Raw genomic sequence first — 16,124 nt, 5'->3', positions numbered from 1 at the left:
TCAGAAAGAGAAAATAAATACTGTGTGCTAACACATATATGGAATCTAAAAAAAAAAAAAGATTCTGATGAACCTAGGGGCAGGACCCAGACTTAGAGAATGGACTTCAGGACATAAGGAGGGAGAAGGGTAAGCTGGGACGAAGTGAGAGAGTCATGGACATATATACACTACCAAATGTAAAATAGATAGCTAGTTGGGAAGCAGCTGCATAGCACAGGGAGATCAGCTTGGTGCTTTGTGACCACGTAGAGGAGTGGGACAGGGAGGGTGGGAGGAAGACGCAAGAGGGAGGGGATATGGGGATATATGTATATGTGTAGCTGATTCACTTTAGTATACCGCAGAAACTAACACAACATTATAAAGCTATTATACTCCAATAAAGATGTTAAAACAAAAAAGATTGCACTTTAAGCTTCTCTTTAATTAGCAAGCAGTGTATGCAAAAGACCTTCCCTTCATTCCTAATTTCTGGCTCATTCCTGACCTCACGTTATTCCAGATATGCCTCTTTTCCCAGGATGAAAACTGTCATCACATTTTATCTCCTTGTCTTCTCCTTGGCCTCTCATTTTGCAAATTATTGACAGAGTCCATTTCATAATACCTTGAATCTTCCTCCATGTTTTCATGCTTTATTCCTATAATCATTGCTCAATCCGTAATACCTCTCAGCTACATTGTTTCAGTAATTTACTAATTCCTACCTCAAGTACCAATTTGTCCCTTGTCTTTCCCTTTTCCAGTTGATCCCACATCTCTGCCAGGTAAAATATTTCTAAACCACTGCATTGATCTTAGTGCTCTCATTTCCAGAACCTATAGTGATTCCATCTTCTAAAAAATTAAGCATGCTTTTTCTCATTGTGGAATTTGACATATCACACTGAGGTTTGATCTGAAGCTGATGGGTCAGCCTTATCTCCTCATTATCTTACCCTCTGTTCTCCTCCCTTCCTCCCCCCTCCTCCCCTCTCCTCCTTCTCTCTTTAGTATCACAGCCAATCCGTGTGTCCACAGACCATCCTGATTCAGTGTCTCAGTGCAAACTGTTTCCTCTCCTGTGCATGATCTCTCCACGCTCTCACCAGCTTTTCTGGTTGAAGATTCATGTACCCTTCTCAGTTCCATCTAAAATTCTACTTCCTTTGAGAAGATTTTCCTGATTTCCAGCTTTCCTTCCTGATCCTGTTCCCTTTTCTATGAACCTCATCAGAAAGCACCTCTGCTTTGAAACTTACATGTCAAAATGGTTGAAAACTACTGCTCTGAGAAGCAGTAAATTCCAATTTGTGTCCTGAATTTACCTTATATAAATGGTGTGATGTTGGACAGATTATTTAACCTCTCTAAGCATCGGTTTACTTATCTGTAATGGAAGTGATATGTTTACTTTGTACATTTGATGTGAGTACATGTTATATAATACCCAGAAGATAATTAACATGCTGCCTCCCCCCAGATAGCGTACATTCATTGAGAACATACTGCAAGTACTACTACTGTTCTATTCCTTTGTATTATTTTTTGTTACCTGTCCTAATCTGCCTGCTGATTATGAACTCCTCAAGCATTAGACTTCGTTTTTTCCTTGCAGAGCTTCTTCATTGGAACTACTCGATTAATTGCATTAAGTGAATCCCACCACCTTTGACAACAAATTCTTTGTTAGATTTTTACTCAGTATAATCATATCAACAAGACATTTCATAAGTTGCTAAAAGAGTAAATGCTAAGCGTTCTCATCACAAGAAAAATTTTTTTTTCTATTTCTTTAATTTAGTATTTATATGAGATGATGGATGTTCAGTAAACTTACTGAGATAATCATTTCATTATTTATGTAAGTCAAATCATTATGCTGTGTACCTTAAACATATACAGTGCTGTTGATTATATCTCAATAAAACTGGGGGAAAAGACCCAAGACATTTCACTGTCAAGTAGCCTTCGGTGTCATCAGCAAGCTCTTCTTGGAGGTCTCTCTCTGTGGTCCATCTCTCACATTGCTGTATATGACAGCCTTGGACATCAGTCCCCAAAGAACACCCGCCAGTAACTTCTCTCCACTCATTATTAGCCACTGTGTTCTCTATCAGCAGTCTAATTATGAAGAAAATCCTACAGTATTTACAGATTAAGAAAAAAAAAAACTCTTACTGAGGAAATCAAGTTGAGGAAAATTTGGAAAGTTTGAAATAGGTTATTGCCTTTTAACCTGTAAGCTTCTTTGTTCCTTCAGAAAGTTCTAATAATAATACTAACAGCTGATATTGAGTCCTTCGTATATGCCAGAGACTGTGTGTTTGCTGTATTTATATAATATTCTCTATTTTTTTCTTTAGAACCAGCAACTCTATTAGGAATTTATCTTAATTCCCTCATTGTCCAAATGAGGAAACTTACTTGTGGTCTTAGTTTAAATGATTTACTTAGGCACCTGACTCAGAGCCACCACTAGGATACACTTCTCTCTAATTTCATAAGTTAATCATTATTTCCTCCTGAAACAAAGTATCTCCTCTTCCCTGCCCTCAGACCTGTCTCTTCCGTACCCTAAACTAGTGGCCAATCACTGGGTTGACTAATCTTAAAGATGCTGTGCATTTGCCTTGTGTGGAGAAATCAGACCTACAACCATCCGTCTGCAGCCCCTTCTCTCCCTCAAGCTTCGTGTCTTTCTGCTGGAAGGAACCAAATGAAGCACTTTCCACCTAGTTCTTGCCATAGCCGTTCACAACAGGCTCATTTTAAACCACTGATTCTGTACTTTCACCCATAGTTTTGTATTCAAGTCTTAGGTAGGTAGCAGCTGGTTCTAGTGATATTTGAATCAATTTTGTCAGTCGGAGCTTAGAACATGTAGCTTGCTTAATACTATTGGACCTAATGCTTGGTGACTATCTGCTTTTGTTTTAGTACGTCTTAGAAAGTTGAATTAGCTATTTTGAGCTTAGTGAAATCTTCCGACTTTTCTTTTTGTAAGTGAAATACTTTTCCTTTGCCCCGCAATTCATTTTTTATCTGTTTTTCACAAGTAGCTGCCGACCCCTTTTTCTTTCCACTTCTAGAATAGCCTTCTCACCTCATTCTCTACATTTTCCATTCTCAGTCTGCCTCCAAAACATAAATGTGCATACCCTGCTCACCAGTCCTTGAACTCTACTGTGCTGTTTGCCTAAACAAATAACATTAATAGCATATTTTCACATCTTAGTGAAATCTCATTTTATGAGATGTGTATTCAAGTACTTGTGTCTAGCCCTCCTTGCTATGTTTATCTTCCATGAGGGTATATATACAGGGATTTCCACAGAACTCCATCAAGTATGTAAAACACTGAGTGGTGTTTTCCCCTTTTAAACTAAATTTAAAAAGATGGACTGGTCTATGAGTTTCCTTTTTCAAATGCTTTTCTTTCCATCTTGAAACAAATAATGGGTAACAGTTTATAAAGAGCATGGTAAAACATAGTCTGTGTAAAACTTGTAATGCTTGTCTTTAGATCTAATTCTCTAAGTATCTGCATTTAACAGTCAACAAAATTGAAAGTCTTTTATGCTGCTTTTTCTGGGATAGTAATATTTTTGTGATAGTAATTTAACATTTGTCAAATATCATTCTAGCCAAAAAATAGTGGCTATCATATAAAGATAGCATAAAAGTTTATTCTGAAATACTGAAAAAGGGAATCTTATAAAGTTGAAATAAACCTTAATACTGCATCCTCCAACAGAGTTTTAGTGTTTTGAAATAAGATTGATTACTTTAAGAAATTACTTTAAGAAATTTTAAGATTGAATACTTTAAGATTGATTACTTTAAGTAAATGTAAAAATACAAGTTTGATGATTACTAAAGAGTAGGTGTCAGTATGATACATAGAATTTACATAGAATTTATTATGTTTTACAGGAGAGGTTTTGAGTGGGATAAAGAAATACTTGCAAACTAGAAAAAAGAATCCATAAAGCCATTCTAAAATTTTTTTAAGCTGAAATCTTGTTGTCTAGACTAAACACTTATGTTCCAAAAGCATCTAGATAATACATATGAATGCTCTCAGCATGGGGAGATTTAATACATTTATTAGGAAAGATTTGTGTTATGCTCTAAGTGTAAAACTATAAAATTATGTTACAAAGGTAGAGATAATAAAGTTTCAGTGGTTAAACAAAATTTTCACCTCTGTTTTTAGAAGTCTTTACAATAATATCATAACCCTAGAATATGTATGCTTTGGGTTTAGTCTTCCTCAAATACCTACGAATGCACTATAAATCTGTTATGTAAAAGTTATTTCTTTGCGGTCCATTGAAAGCTACGCAACTTTCTCTTCCCACCAAATATTTTATATTCAGGACTTAAAATGCATACCTATATTTAGGATTTCATATGCCTATATTCATATAGTGCCTATGCTTACACAGAAAGTATAGAGAAGAATCTACTTTATCCCTTGATCTTAGCACTCTAAGATTTATTTTATTTCTAACTTTTATTCCAGGCTTCTGATATAACCTGCTTGACTGAACAAAGTTTAAATATATCAGCAGTATCTGAGCAAAACTCGAAATTTACTATCAGTTTTGAAATTCCATCCCTTTCCATAAATGTTGGAAACTAACATGCTCTTTTTTGCAGTTCTTAATGATAATAGGTTTGCAATGAAAACACATTAAAAATAAGCCTAATCCACTGATGAGAATATATTTAATATATTTATTTTAGATTGCTGATAATTTAGGGAGTACTTCATGCAGAGTGAATTCGTTAGGCATTTTGCTTTCTTAATGCTGTTCTCAACTTTCCAGCAAGGAGCCAAAATTTTCCCATTTTCAATTTGGAGCAGAAATGTATTTGTAGCAGCTGTAGCTCTTAATTTGACATCTAGTTTCAGGTCTTTTTCATGTAAATAGGAAACAATAGAGACCTGCCTACAGTTTCCATAATGGAGATGTTTGCTTCCACTTTATCATTTTTCCTCTGACAATTTTATTTTCTCTCTCTGGGATTAAAGGAGCCAATAATTGTTCATGGTATTATTTTTCATCTTTATAAAAACTTGTTAGTTCCACTTTCCATTACTCCAAAGCTCCCAATGCCTTGTATATTTCAGTCATACACACTATCCATTAATGTTTCTAGCTCATCCTTTCCTTAATCTGGAGTAGGTTAGACAGGTCAGGCTTTCCATTTCTTTCTGTAATACATTTTCTCCAGGCTTTTCAACTTCTTTTCCTACGTCTAAAAAAAAAAAAAAAAAAAAAAAAAGGTGAAAATTTGGAATTGTTCCATTGAATACAACTGATGTCTTATTGAAAGGCAAGTTTTAGTTTTGATTTATAATGCTTTGAACATGCCCATATGTATTACCAACTTTGGCTTCACAGTTGTTTAAAATGTAATTATGTGCTTTTTCTAATAAAAATGTGTTTTATTTCATTTTTCCTCTGTTCTGGAGGAAAAATCCTCCTTTATGTTTTAAGCATAGATATGCTTAATTCAATGTATTTTATCATCTATTCAGTAATTTTCAAGTGTGTCTCAATGGGGAGAAATTTCATTTTTGTGTACATCCTTTTTAAATATGTTGATTTATGCAGATTAAGTTAAGTAGGAAGTTATTTTTGTACATAGTCATTTCCATTTTTTCCTCTTCTAGGAAAAAAAATAAGAAATCAGATAGTCTTTTAAACATTTTATTTCCTGGGTCTTCTGAACATACCAGCAAATCATGTACTCCTTTGATTTCATCTCTGCTGTTGAATTTACAATAGTTGCTATAATCCTAAGTTTGTTTTGTTTTTCTTTTTAATATGCCACGTCTGATTGTTTTTGTTTTTGTTTTTTTAGCAGGGACTCATTTGTGCTCTTTTTTTTTTTTTTCTGTCCCAGTAATATGACAAGAACAGTGGAGATTTCTGGGGAAGGAGGCCCCTTGGGAATACATGTAGTACCTTTCTTTTCATCTCTGAGTGGAAGGTAAGATGTTTTCCTTATATCAGAAGCTCATACTAATGAAAAACTTGACTTGAGCTCATTTTCCCAAACATTTTTTAGGAGAGGATTAAGTGTATGTCTCTGTTATTTAGATAGACACCTCAAGATATACTTCTGTTGGCCACTTATGTGTTAGAAACAAAATAACATCACTTCTAGGATACGATGGAAAAGAAATCATGGCTTCTGCATTTACAATTAATTAAGAAGTACTTTATTAAAGTATTCTTATCAGTGACACATAGACAGAAATCGTGGAAAGACTTTAACATATTGTTAGAGAAATATAGCAACTGAATTTTTTAATGTTCAAAAATACACTTAAATGAAATATAGTAATTCCAAATGGATATTTCTTGATATACCTCAGGTTTACAGAACTTAGGATAATAAATATTCTAATATTATAAGTAGTTATATCAGAAGCTAAATATGTTTTGATTTTACATATAGTAGCAAAATGCCATTATTCTATTTATTTTGTTCTAAAATAAAATATAACCAATTAAAAATAATTTATCGCATCCTTGTGAAATTTTAAAGACATAATATTTCTAAATCCATCCTGGTAAATGGTAATTTAGGTTGCATCACCATCTCTTGAAATTTGTGTCTACTTAACTGGCTGTAAAACTTGTTTTACTGATGGGAATTAAAGTGTGTGCCTGAGAGTTAATATTAGTACTATTATAACAACCTTACAAAACTAGTATTAGATATTATGTTATTATAATACTTTTCAATAGGATGACTACCTTTTGCACTAGATTGACACTGACAGAGGCTGTCAGAAACTTAAAGAAAATGAATTTCTCACCCATATGATATGATTTTAATTAATTTGCTAAATTTATTTTCTTAAATTAAATATATCATTGAAAAGGCAAAATACCTGATTTTAGCTTAGGTGATCAAAGACCAGAAAAGTCAGTGGATTTTTCTCAAGGTCATACAAAATCCAGATATCTTGACTTGACCTCACTCTTTGCTCTTTCTATAACAAAACTTTCCCCAAAGCTTATATAGTATTTATTTACTGGTTCTGAATATTTATTCAATTTGGTCTGCCATACAGCAGGAAGAACAGATTTAGTCATGATATTTTGGTTGGCATCATTTTCAGTAGGTAGCCATCTGCTACCTGTAATTGCTAAGTCATCACCTTCTTTAGCAAATAACATCTGATGCCAAGCTCTTGCTGGAATGAATGTCCCCTAAAAAGAAATGAACTGAAAAGCTAGTGGCTCTTATTGTCTCATTTCCTGTATGTGTTAATAAGCATGTTTATAAATGTTATGGGTTATGGCACAGGACAAGCTGAGGTTGTTTTTGATAGACAGGGAGAGTATTTACCCAGTTGTCACGAGGAATTCTAATGGCTTTTGTCAGAAGTGTACTGGTAGAGCTTTGTGAAATACCAGTGTGGCTAAATTACTAGGCCCTTTAGCTTAATGAAGCTGGAATAGACCACAAGATCATCCCAATTTTCAAAACGTGAAGAAATATACAACATGACAGTCACCCTACATCATTTTCAGTTGTTCAGAAAACAAGTTGACGCTATAGACCAAAAATCACCTTCTCTCACTTCAAATGAGGAAAACACACTAGAATGCATTGATTTACCCCCTGATCCTTCCTAGTTCTGATTTCTAGCATAAGCTTTATAGAATAGGAAAATGTATTGGACTCGGATTTGGAACAATTGGACTTGAATCTCACTGTTCTCTTTTGTAGAACCTTGAGTGAGTCCCCTAAATTTGCCTCTTGTGAATACCTACTTCACATCAAGGTTGTGGGGATTAAACCACATTAAAAATGTGAATGCTCCTTGTGAAACATACAAATGTGTAAATTATTAGGATTAATACTATTTTGGCTAAAACAGAAAAACTTTGTTTAGAAATGAACTTTTATAAGTTCATGGTCAACTATTAAGTAAATTGGTGAAATAGTTTTCTCTGTGTGTGTGTGTGTGTGTGTGTGTGTATTTTTTGCTATCCACTGGTATTATAGGAAGGAAATTTAATTAAAAAACATAAAAAATAATATGGAAGTGGAGACATGAGCCAATAAAAGTTAAGAAGTAATGAGTACAGGCTGAAACAGCACACTTAACTCAACCCATGTGTCTAGAAGCAACTGCATACAGAGTGTGTCAGACAAGTGTCTGACTTCATTATGCCATATGGTTGCCCTGTGTGAGCATGGGGGATGGGGGTAGTTAAGGTCATAGTGGTAGACTTAGTTCTTCATTTCCTTCCATTTATTGGTTTGTGTCATTATTTTAAATTAGAATTTACTTTTAATTATTTACTAAGACTACTGTAATTCACTCTGCCTTCAATTTCTTTTTAATTTTTTTCTTTTACAAAAATAGGGCCACAGCTGTTGTAGAATTAAGATCCCTAATCAAAGTTAGAACACCCCGAGTACAACACACTGGCTGCTGCACTAAATAAGGCCTCAGTGGTTTCATCGGGGTGGAGAATGCTGCTTGTACGGAGGACTATTGGCTCGCACAATAAAAACAAAAATGCAAGAAGAAAGAAAACAAAACAAGAGTCCCTGAAAGTAAAAGCAACTTAATTTCATTCATTTTTTTCAAAAAAAAATATATAGTTTTATTTTAGAATTAAAGCATAAAATTTAATTGTCAGTAAATAAAGATAGCATAATATACCTGTTTCATAGTAAAGACAGCTGAATATGAGGCAGAAGGAAAGGAAGGATGGGGGAAGAGTGATATATAATGTGAGCAGAGGAGATGTTTAGGTAAAAATTCTAAGCGGGTGAGCGGCCTAGGCAGTGTGATACAGTGGGAAGAAAGGAGGAGGCCAGCAGGGCATAGGTTTGTGCCTAAATGATCATTAGAAGGGCAAGAAGCAATTGTTACCCCTCTTATTCTGCGGGGCTGTGGGTTTCGGCCTCCTTTATCACTGCTTCTTAATGCAAATTAACTGGTTCACCTCGGCCTATAACTCATCGACGGCATTAATTTTTAAATCCTGCGAGCCTTGGTCCCAAACGAGATAGCTATCCACAGCTCACCCATTTGGGGCAAAGAGAACAAAGAGGGACTCTTTTCTGAGCCTTCTCATACTGGTCTGGATGAAATCAAACTGGAAGGAATCCATCCCTTCCATAGAATAAAGAAGGCAGGAGTGGTTTGTTGCCAGGGAACAAACTAATAAAATCAGTTAGTTTTACATTTTACCAAAATTACCTCTGACACATGGGTTTTGCAGTTGGGCTTATTCTGTCAATAAATTTTTCATGGAAAGTTAGGTTATTTAGTTGAGTGAGGTTCACATAGCATACTCCAGCTGTAATATACCAGCTAAATTGCAACCCAGTGGCCTGAAAGAATTAATTCATCTCCCAAAATGTGAAATTAAATCCTAGGGAGTAACATTACATGACTGATGATGTACTGAATTAAATTAAAGGAAGACTTGAATGCTTGTTAAAAAAATATCGCTTATATAAACTAGTTTATAACCACATGTGAGCCTCCTAATGGGTCGTGTTATTGTGAATCCACCATAACAAAAATCCAAAATGTGAACTATTAGAGAGTTGTTCGGTTTAGGAGAGAAACAGTATTTTATTCTATTTCTTTCCTTTTTTTTTTTTTGACATGTCAAATAGTTCAATTTTTAATATTATGAGATTAAGGTGGGATTAGTACTTTAAATATATTCCTTTAAATCTCAGATCTTTTATCAGATAGTAGCTTTGGCCCTTATTCTCTTCCACCCAGAAGATGATTAATTTACTCACCTACTAGAACTAGGAAATGAAGCATCATTGCACACTTGGCCTGTGACCCTGAGCTTTCCCCACAGTAGGTGACAAAACTATTCGCTCTGCTCTCTCCTACGTCAGCATACTGTGTTCATTTAACTTATTTAAAGTAGAGATCTAAATAGCCCTGCATGTGCCTCTCCTCCGGCTGTCTTGAGATGACGTGAGCTCATCAGATGAACTGAGGCCCTGGAGGCCGAGGTCCCACTTTGTGGCAGCTCCAAACAGGTTCTCTTCCACTTTCATTAGAGACTCCTCTTTTTAATGGCAGACGCTATTATGCGTGCATAAAATGTGCTCATGTTTTATTTAGATTCGAGACTTAATGCAAAGGGACTACGTAATAGCACCTAAGGCCCCTATATGAAAGAGGGTGACAAAGTAGGAAAACAAGAGGATGAGGGAAGAGGAGGTGGTGGTTTCTCCACATCTAGCAGACTCCTCTTGGAGGACGTATCTGTCTGTTTTATCCTGAGACACCTGGGACCCTGACATGCCGCAAGGAACAGGGAAATCCCTCACATGAGAAATGGCTAAAGTATACACAAGTTTGATTTCTTTTAGTTTTCAGTTCAAATACTACCAATATGTAATAGGTGCGTGCAAGTGCATACACACACAGTTAAATTATTTTCATTGCTGTAGCTTTCTTTCTCCTTTTCTTTTTCTCCAACCCCATCCCCTCCTGACTCTAAACCACAGCCGCAAAGCACCGGGAGGTTCAGGGGATCCTCTCTGAATCCAGACTCCTCCTGGTTGAAATTTCAGACACCTCTTCCCAAAGCCCTGATTTCATCTGGTCACCGTCTCGCTCAGAAGCAGTGAGTGGCATGAGTATTACTCCAGCCTCATCACATCAGTCCATCAGCTGGTGTTCAGGCCCCTTCACGTGGCACTGGCCTCCACATCCAGTGTGAGCTTCCACCCTGCTCCCCTTACACACACCTGTTCGTTCCTGCCTCTGTGTGTATTCTCTCTCTCCTCCTATCCAAATCCCACTCATTCTTCTGATCCAGTTTACATCCCACTTTCTTCCCAAATCCTTCTATGAAGACTCTAGGCTTATAGCTCCAGGTTTTTCATTACTCCTGTACTCCAAGCCTGTGCTGAGCCATTGTCCTGGTCCTACAGCCCTGTCTCATATTCTTCCATCCGAAGTGCATAGAGAACACTCAACACACACTTGATTCAGTGGCACTAACAAATGGGACCGAACTTCCTTCTAAACTCAGTAATACGATCTCTGCTAAACATTTACTTCTTCAAATGCATATTATTGGAAGAGGTGGGAAGACTGCAAAAAAACTACTGTGAATACCTAATCCTCTCCCATTATCAAACATCGAGCTGCCCCCTGGGCACCAACTCAAACTTACTTATTACAGTCAGCCCTTCTGTGAATCCCTCTCGAAACCACGAGTCCTCTGTGTCCTGAACTCTACTGAGCAACACTAGCCCTTTCTAAGTTACCTACAAGCATGAGAAACGGGATTGTAGGTCATTGTGCTCTGGGCTGGTGTTTACGTATATGTGTCTTGAAGAGCTGCTTCTCCTTAGTGAGTCATGTGTGCGAGTGTGTTTTTTTGTTTGTTTGTTTACTAAGGATTTAAATAACAGTTGCCCGAATATAAAGCATACGTCCTTTCATAAATAGAAACCAATGCTTATTTCTGAACGGTTACAAATGGAGAAACAACTCCAGGTTATTCAGTCATTCTCTTTCAACCGAAATGTTGCCTTTAGGATTCTAGGGCTCTTCATCCGTGGCATTGAGGAAAACAGCAGGTCTAAGCGGGAAGGACTGTTTCACGAAAACGAATGTATTGTAAAAATCAACAGCGTGGACCTCGTAGACAAAACCTTTGCTCAGTAAGCATGTTTTTTATTGTTTTATTTACTTTATTGATTCCTAGAATGCTTATGATCATTACTGAGCTCGTTAGGATCAAAAATGTAGGTAGAACTTCTGATAAGTTCCCTTTGACTCCAGAAGATCTATTTTCAAGTATGTCCTGTGTTTTAGCGTACTCAGAGGTGGGCTGCAAATGTCCCTGACAGCCCTGAGAAGGACAAACTGCAGAACAGAGCAAACCTTCTGCCTGGCTGTCTTTCTGGGGCATCGATAGATGGGTTTGTTTTTCTTGGGATACAGGTCAGTTAGACTGGTATTTAAGAACTCTTCACAGACTATTAGTTCGGCTTATTAATTAACTTACTTGGTGTCAGTAGTCTTCCTTAAACTAAATATCTGTGAGAGATGACTGTGAAGACTCACTGAATAATAGAAACAAATGGAAAAAAAAAAAAAAAGTTAAAATAGGGCTTCCCTGGTGGCGCAGTAGTTGAGAGTCCGCCTGCCGATGCATGGGACACGGGTTCGTGCCCCGGTCTGGGAAGATCCCACATGCCACGGAGCGGCTGGGCCCGTGAACCATGGCCGCTGAGCCTGCACGTCCGGAGCCTGTGCTCCGCAACGGGAGAGGCCCACAGCAGTGAGAGGCCCATGTAGCGCAAAAAAAAAAAAAAAAAAAAAAGTTAAAATACTCTCCCTCAAGAAATTATTTCTCTGCATGTGAAAATGTTACAGGAATAGGTCTTTGTACCTAAGAATTAAAGTATGCAGCAGTCTGCATATGCTTTTTTATATGTATATTGGCATTACAGTGGAACAAGGGAATAATCACGAATACTCTTTAGTAATGATCACCAACCTCTCTTGTTTCAACCAAAACAACTCATAATATATCTTCTCTGTGACCATTAGTTGCCAATATTGTGTTGGGTGGAGGGCAGTGCTGTAGCTGCTTAAGTGTGGAAGAAAATGAAACCTTAAGAGTGTATTTCTAAAAATAATGAATAATATGCAAAATTATAAGTATTATCAATAATGATATTATTTTTATATATCACTGTGCTTGTTACCAGGACTTAATAGGAATGCAAGGCAGACATTATTCTCCCTATATTATAGAGGTAGAAATCAAGGCTTATAAAAATTCAATGTAGAGTAGAAATTGACTCCTAGTCAAGGAGCCGACCAGAGGAGTTGGGCTATCTATGTGAAGTCTTCTCCCTCCTCCCCTAACATTGTAAGCTCTTCGTGAATAAAGTGAGGGGGAGCTCAGATAGCAGTTGGAATTATGATTAATTATTATTTGGTGTGGCTGCTCATAACAGAAACCTGAAATAAAGGTAGCTTAAACAAAATTTACCTTTTCTAAGGACAAATAAGTGTGGAGATGGCAGTCCAGAGTTGGAATGGAGGGTCCACCATCAGCAGTGAGTCAGGCATCCTCCATCTTTCTGCTTTGCCATCCTTCTTATGCGGATGCTATCTTGAAGCTGTCTCATGGTCACAAGATGGCTGCTGGAGTTCCCTCCATCACTTCTGAGTTTTAAGAAGTAGGAAAGAGAAACAGTAGAACAAAAAAGTTTCTGCCTCCCAGATGAGCCAGATTTTCTCTAACCTTTCATCTCATTGGCAAGAAAGCTGGGAAAGAGAGTTGTTTTACCTAGTCATAAGGTACAAGGAGACATAAGGAAGAAGGAAAGAAAAAGTAGTAGGAAATTTGAGGAAAAGCACAAAGCGCTAAGACAAAAAAGTAAAAACATTAGGAACTCTATAACAGAATAACAGGGAGGGTGCATTTTGGATTGCCAATCCACTGTGATATTTGACACAGCCTACGTACCTACCAAACGTCTCCGTGAGGAAATGTTTGTGTCAGAATTGGGCTTCTGCAACACAACCCACATTAGGAAAGACCTGTACTTTAGATTAAAGTCTTAAAAGGAAACCAAATGATAATCTGATGGAGACTATGAAGGATGTTTGTTCCATTTAAAATTAGAGCTTGCTTTTATATTTACTTCAGTAAATACTTCTGGGTAGAATTTCAGATTTAGAAATGCTTAGAAGCTGTGGGTCATTGGACAAGTTACTTAAGCTCTCTGAGCCTCCACTTCTTCATTTTGCAAAATGAGAGCTAATTATACTTACTTAACATGGTTGTTAAAAAGGTTAAATGAGAGAATCGTGCATGTTGATGATGCACATGTAGCCCAGTGTGGTGGCACCTAATGAGCAGGCCATACATGGTAACTAGCATTTAGTTAGCCAAGTCATATTGGTAGTAATAGTGATAGTATCTCCTGTGCTTATGCTCCTGTAGCCGTGAGGCTGGGTGCTTTGGATGGCATGCTAGGAAGTGGTATCATTATATGTTCACTGTCTTTCAAGGGCTCAGGACGTCTTCCGTCAGGCAATGAAATCTCCAAGTGTGCTGCTTCATGTGCTTCCACCTCAAAACCGGGAACAGTATGAAAAATCCGTCACTGGACCTCTTAACATTTTTGGTAACAATGATGGCGTTTTGAGAACAAAGGTGCCACCTCCTGTCCATGGAAAATCAGGAATAAAGACAGTAAATCTCACAGGAACAAGCAGTCCTGAGGAAGATGCATCAACTTCCCTGCAGCAAGGCAAGAGCCCCCGAGTACCAAGACTAGGTAGAAAGCCATCCTCTCCCTCACTCTCCCCGCTCATGGGGTTTGGCAGCAAGAAAAATGCAAAGAAAATTAAGATTGACCTAAAGAAAGGTAATTATTAAATTATGCTTAATAGCATTCTATTATTGTAACATGTAAAATTGGTTAAGAGAAATGCATTAAGGCTAATTTTGTTAATTCTCCCTTCATTTAATTGAATCAAAGAATAGATTTAAGTGTATACTGCAGTAACTTAAATTTCTTAAAATCATAGTACTTTCTTATTCTTTTTTCTGGAGAGTGTACATTATTTGAAGCAAGAAAATTATAAAGACCTGCTGTGAAATAGAACCATTACCAACTTGGTAGGAACAGAGTGTTATTGTATCACAACTTCATACTAAATATGCACTGAAATTCAGTTGTCTGTTTTAAGCAAGATTAGTGATTTTTGAAGCATCCTTTAGTCCAAGTCCAAAAAGCCAATATATTGTTTCTGGTTCTCTAAGATAGTTTTATACCAGCAAAAAATTATTCCTCAGCAAATATGTAGTAATTATTAATTTCACTAATTCAACAGTGCAAATAATTTTTCAAGTATTCTTAATTTCAGAAGCATGTATAACCTTTTTTCTTCATCTTTTTCAACTTTTTCATCCATTTGCAGCCCAGATCAATAAGACTAGATCATGTGTGTTCATAGATATTTATGCAATATTATACATACACACATACACATTCATGAATTTCTGCACTTTTTTTTTATTTTGTAACTTCTCCTGATAATCCCTTCCCTCACTGCAACCCTCTGCAACCCACTGTGATTTTCAAGACTCCATTCAAAAGAAACCAAGATTTTATGGATTCTTATCTGAATTAATAGGAAATGTAATGATCACAAGGTAGTTTTAGAATACTTATTCACATATATCTAAAGCAAATTACATGTACCTTTATAGAGATTATTCTGAAAAACCCTCTGGTCAAAATTTTGTCCTCCTATAAGAATTCTATACAGGGAAGAAAATGTATCGATAGGAGGCACAATTAGGCTTTTTATGTAAATGCATCCCTTGTGCTTTTCATACAAATTGTGCAGCTATGTATAAAACATGGGGTTGAGTGCTTTGAGAATAGATAAATCAGACGTGGAATGTGACCTTAAAAATCCACCAAAAAGCCTTGAATGCAAAAATAAAGAATATTACATCCCACACCTGTGTTTTGGGAAGATTAATCTGACAGAAAAAGATATACTAAAGAAGAGAGCATACAAAAAGGGAGCAGTCAAGGGTGCACGGTGTCTGTCTGAATATAATATGTATGCCTAAATTGCTGACTGGATGTAGGCAGGAAGAGAGAGGAATTACTGTTATTGCTGAGGTTTTCGGCCAGGGTGGCTTGTGCAATGGTGATACCATTACGAGAAATTAGAATTTTAAGTAGAAAAGGCAAGGATCTGGGTTGGAGAAGGAAGTTCATAGTGAAGTTTAAAATGCTTGTGAAAGAACGTGCATGGTAATATCCTGGAGACTGACACCAGAGAGATTAGAGACAAACAAAGTGATGTAAGTGTCATCTGTAGGGAGATGGTAGTTGGAGACAGGAGCATGCCAGGCAAGTCTAGAGGACAAATTGTTCCAGATCCTTGGGGAACATCTATGTTTATGTGGGAGAACGATGGGTAAGAGAAAGAGTGACAGACATGTTGTGATCAGAGAGGCAGGAAAATAATCAGAAACTAAAAACATGAATACCAAGGGGGGAGTTAATTTCAAGAAAATGGTTGGTGAGAAGTGTCAAAGCTAGAAAAGGGGAAAGAT

General features: G+C 36.7%; 1 protein-coding gene across 1 annotated transcript in view; it reads left to right on the top strand.

Moving 5' to 3' along the window:
• The window catches only part of PARD3B (par-3 family cell polarity regulator beta), a 1,041,103-nt gene that overhangs the window by 529,215 nt on the left and 495,764 nt on the right, over positions 1 to 16,124 (top strand). The window contains exons 6-8 of the mRNA XM_067740882.1: positions 5,902 to 5,988; positions 11,557 to 11,682; positions 14,054 to 14,412. Coding sequence (XP_067596983.1) covers positions 5,902 to 5,988; positions 11,557 to 11,682; positions 14,054 to 14,412 — 572 coding nt within the window. The remainder of the gene's footprint in view (positions 1 to 5,901; positions 5,989 to 11,556; positions 11,683 to 14,053; positions 14,413 to 16,124) is intronic.

The sequence above is a fragment of the Pseudorca crassidens genome, chromosome 6, assembly GCF_039906515.1.
Source record: "Pseudorca crassidens isolate mPseCra1 chromosome 6, mPseCra1.hap1, whole genome shotgun sequence".
Lineage (NCBI taxonomy): Eukaryota > Metazoa > Chordata > Mammalia > Artiodactyla > Delphinidae > Pseudorca > Pseudorca crassidens.
This window is presented reverse-complemented; position numbering and strand designations above follow the sequence as displayed.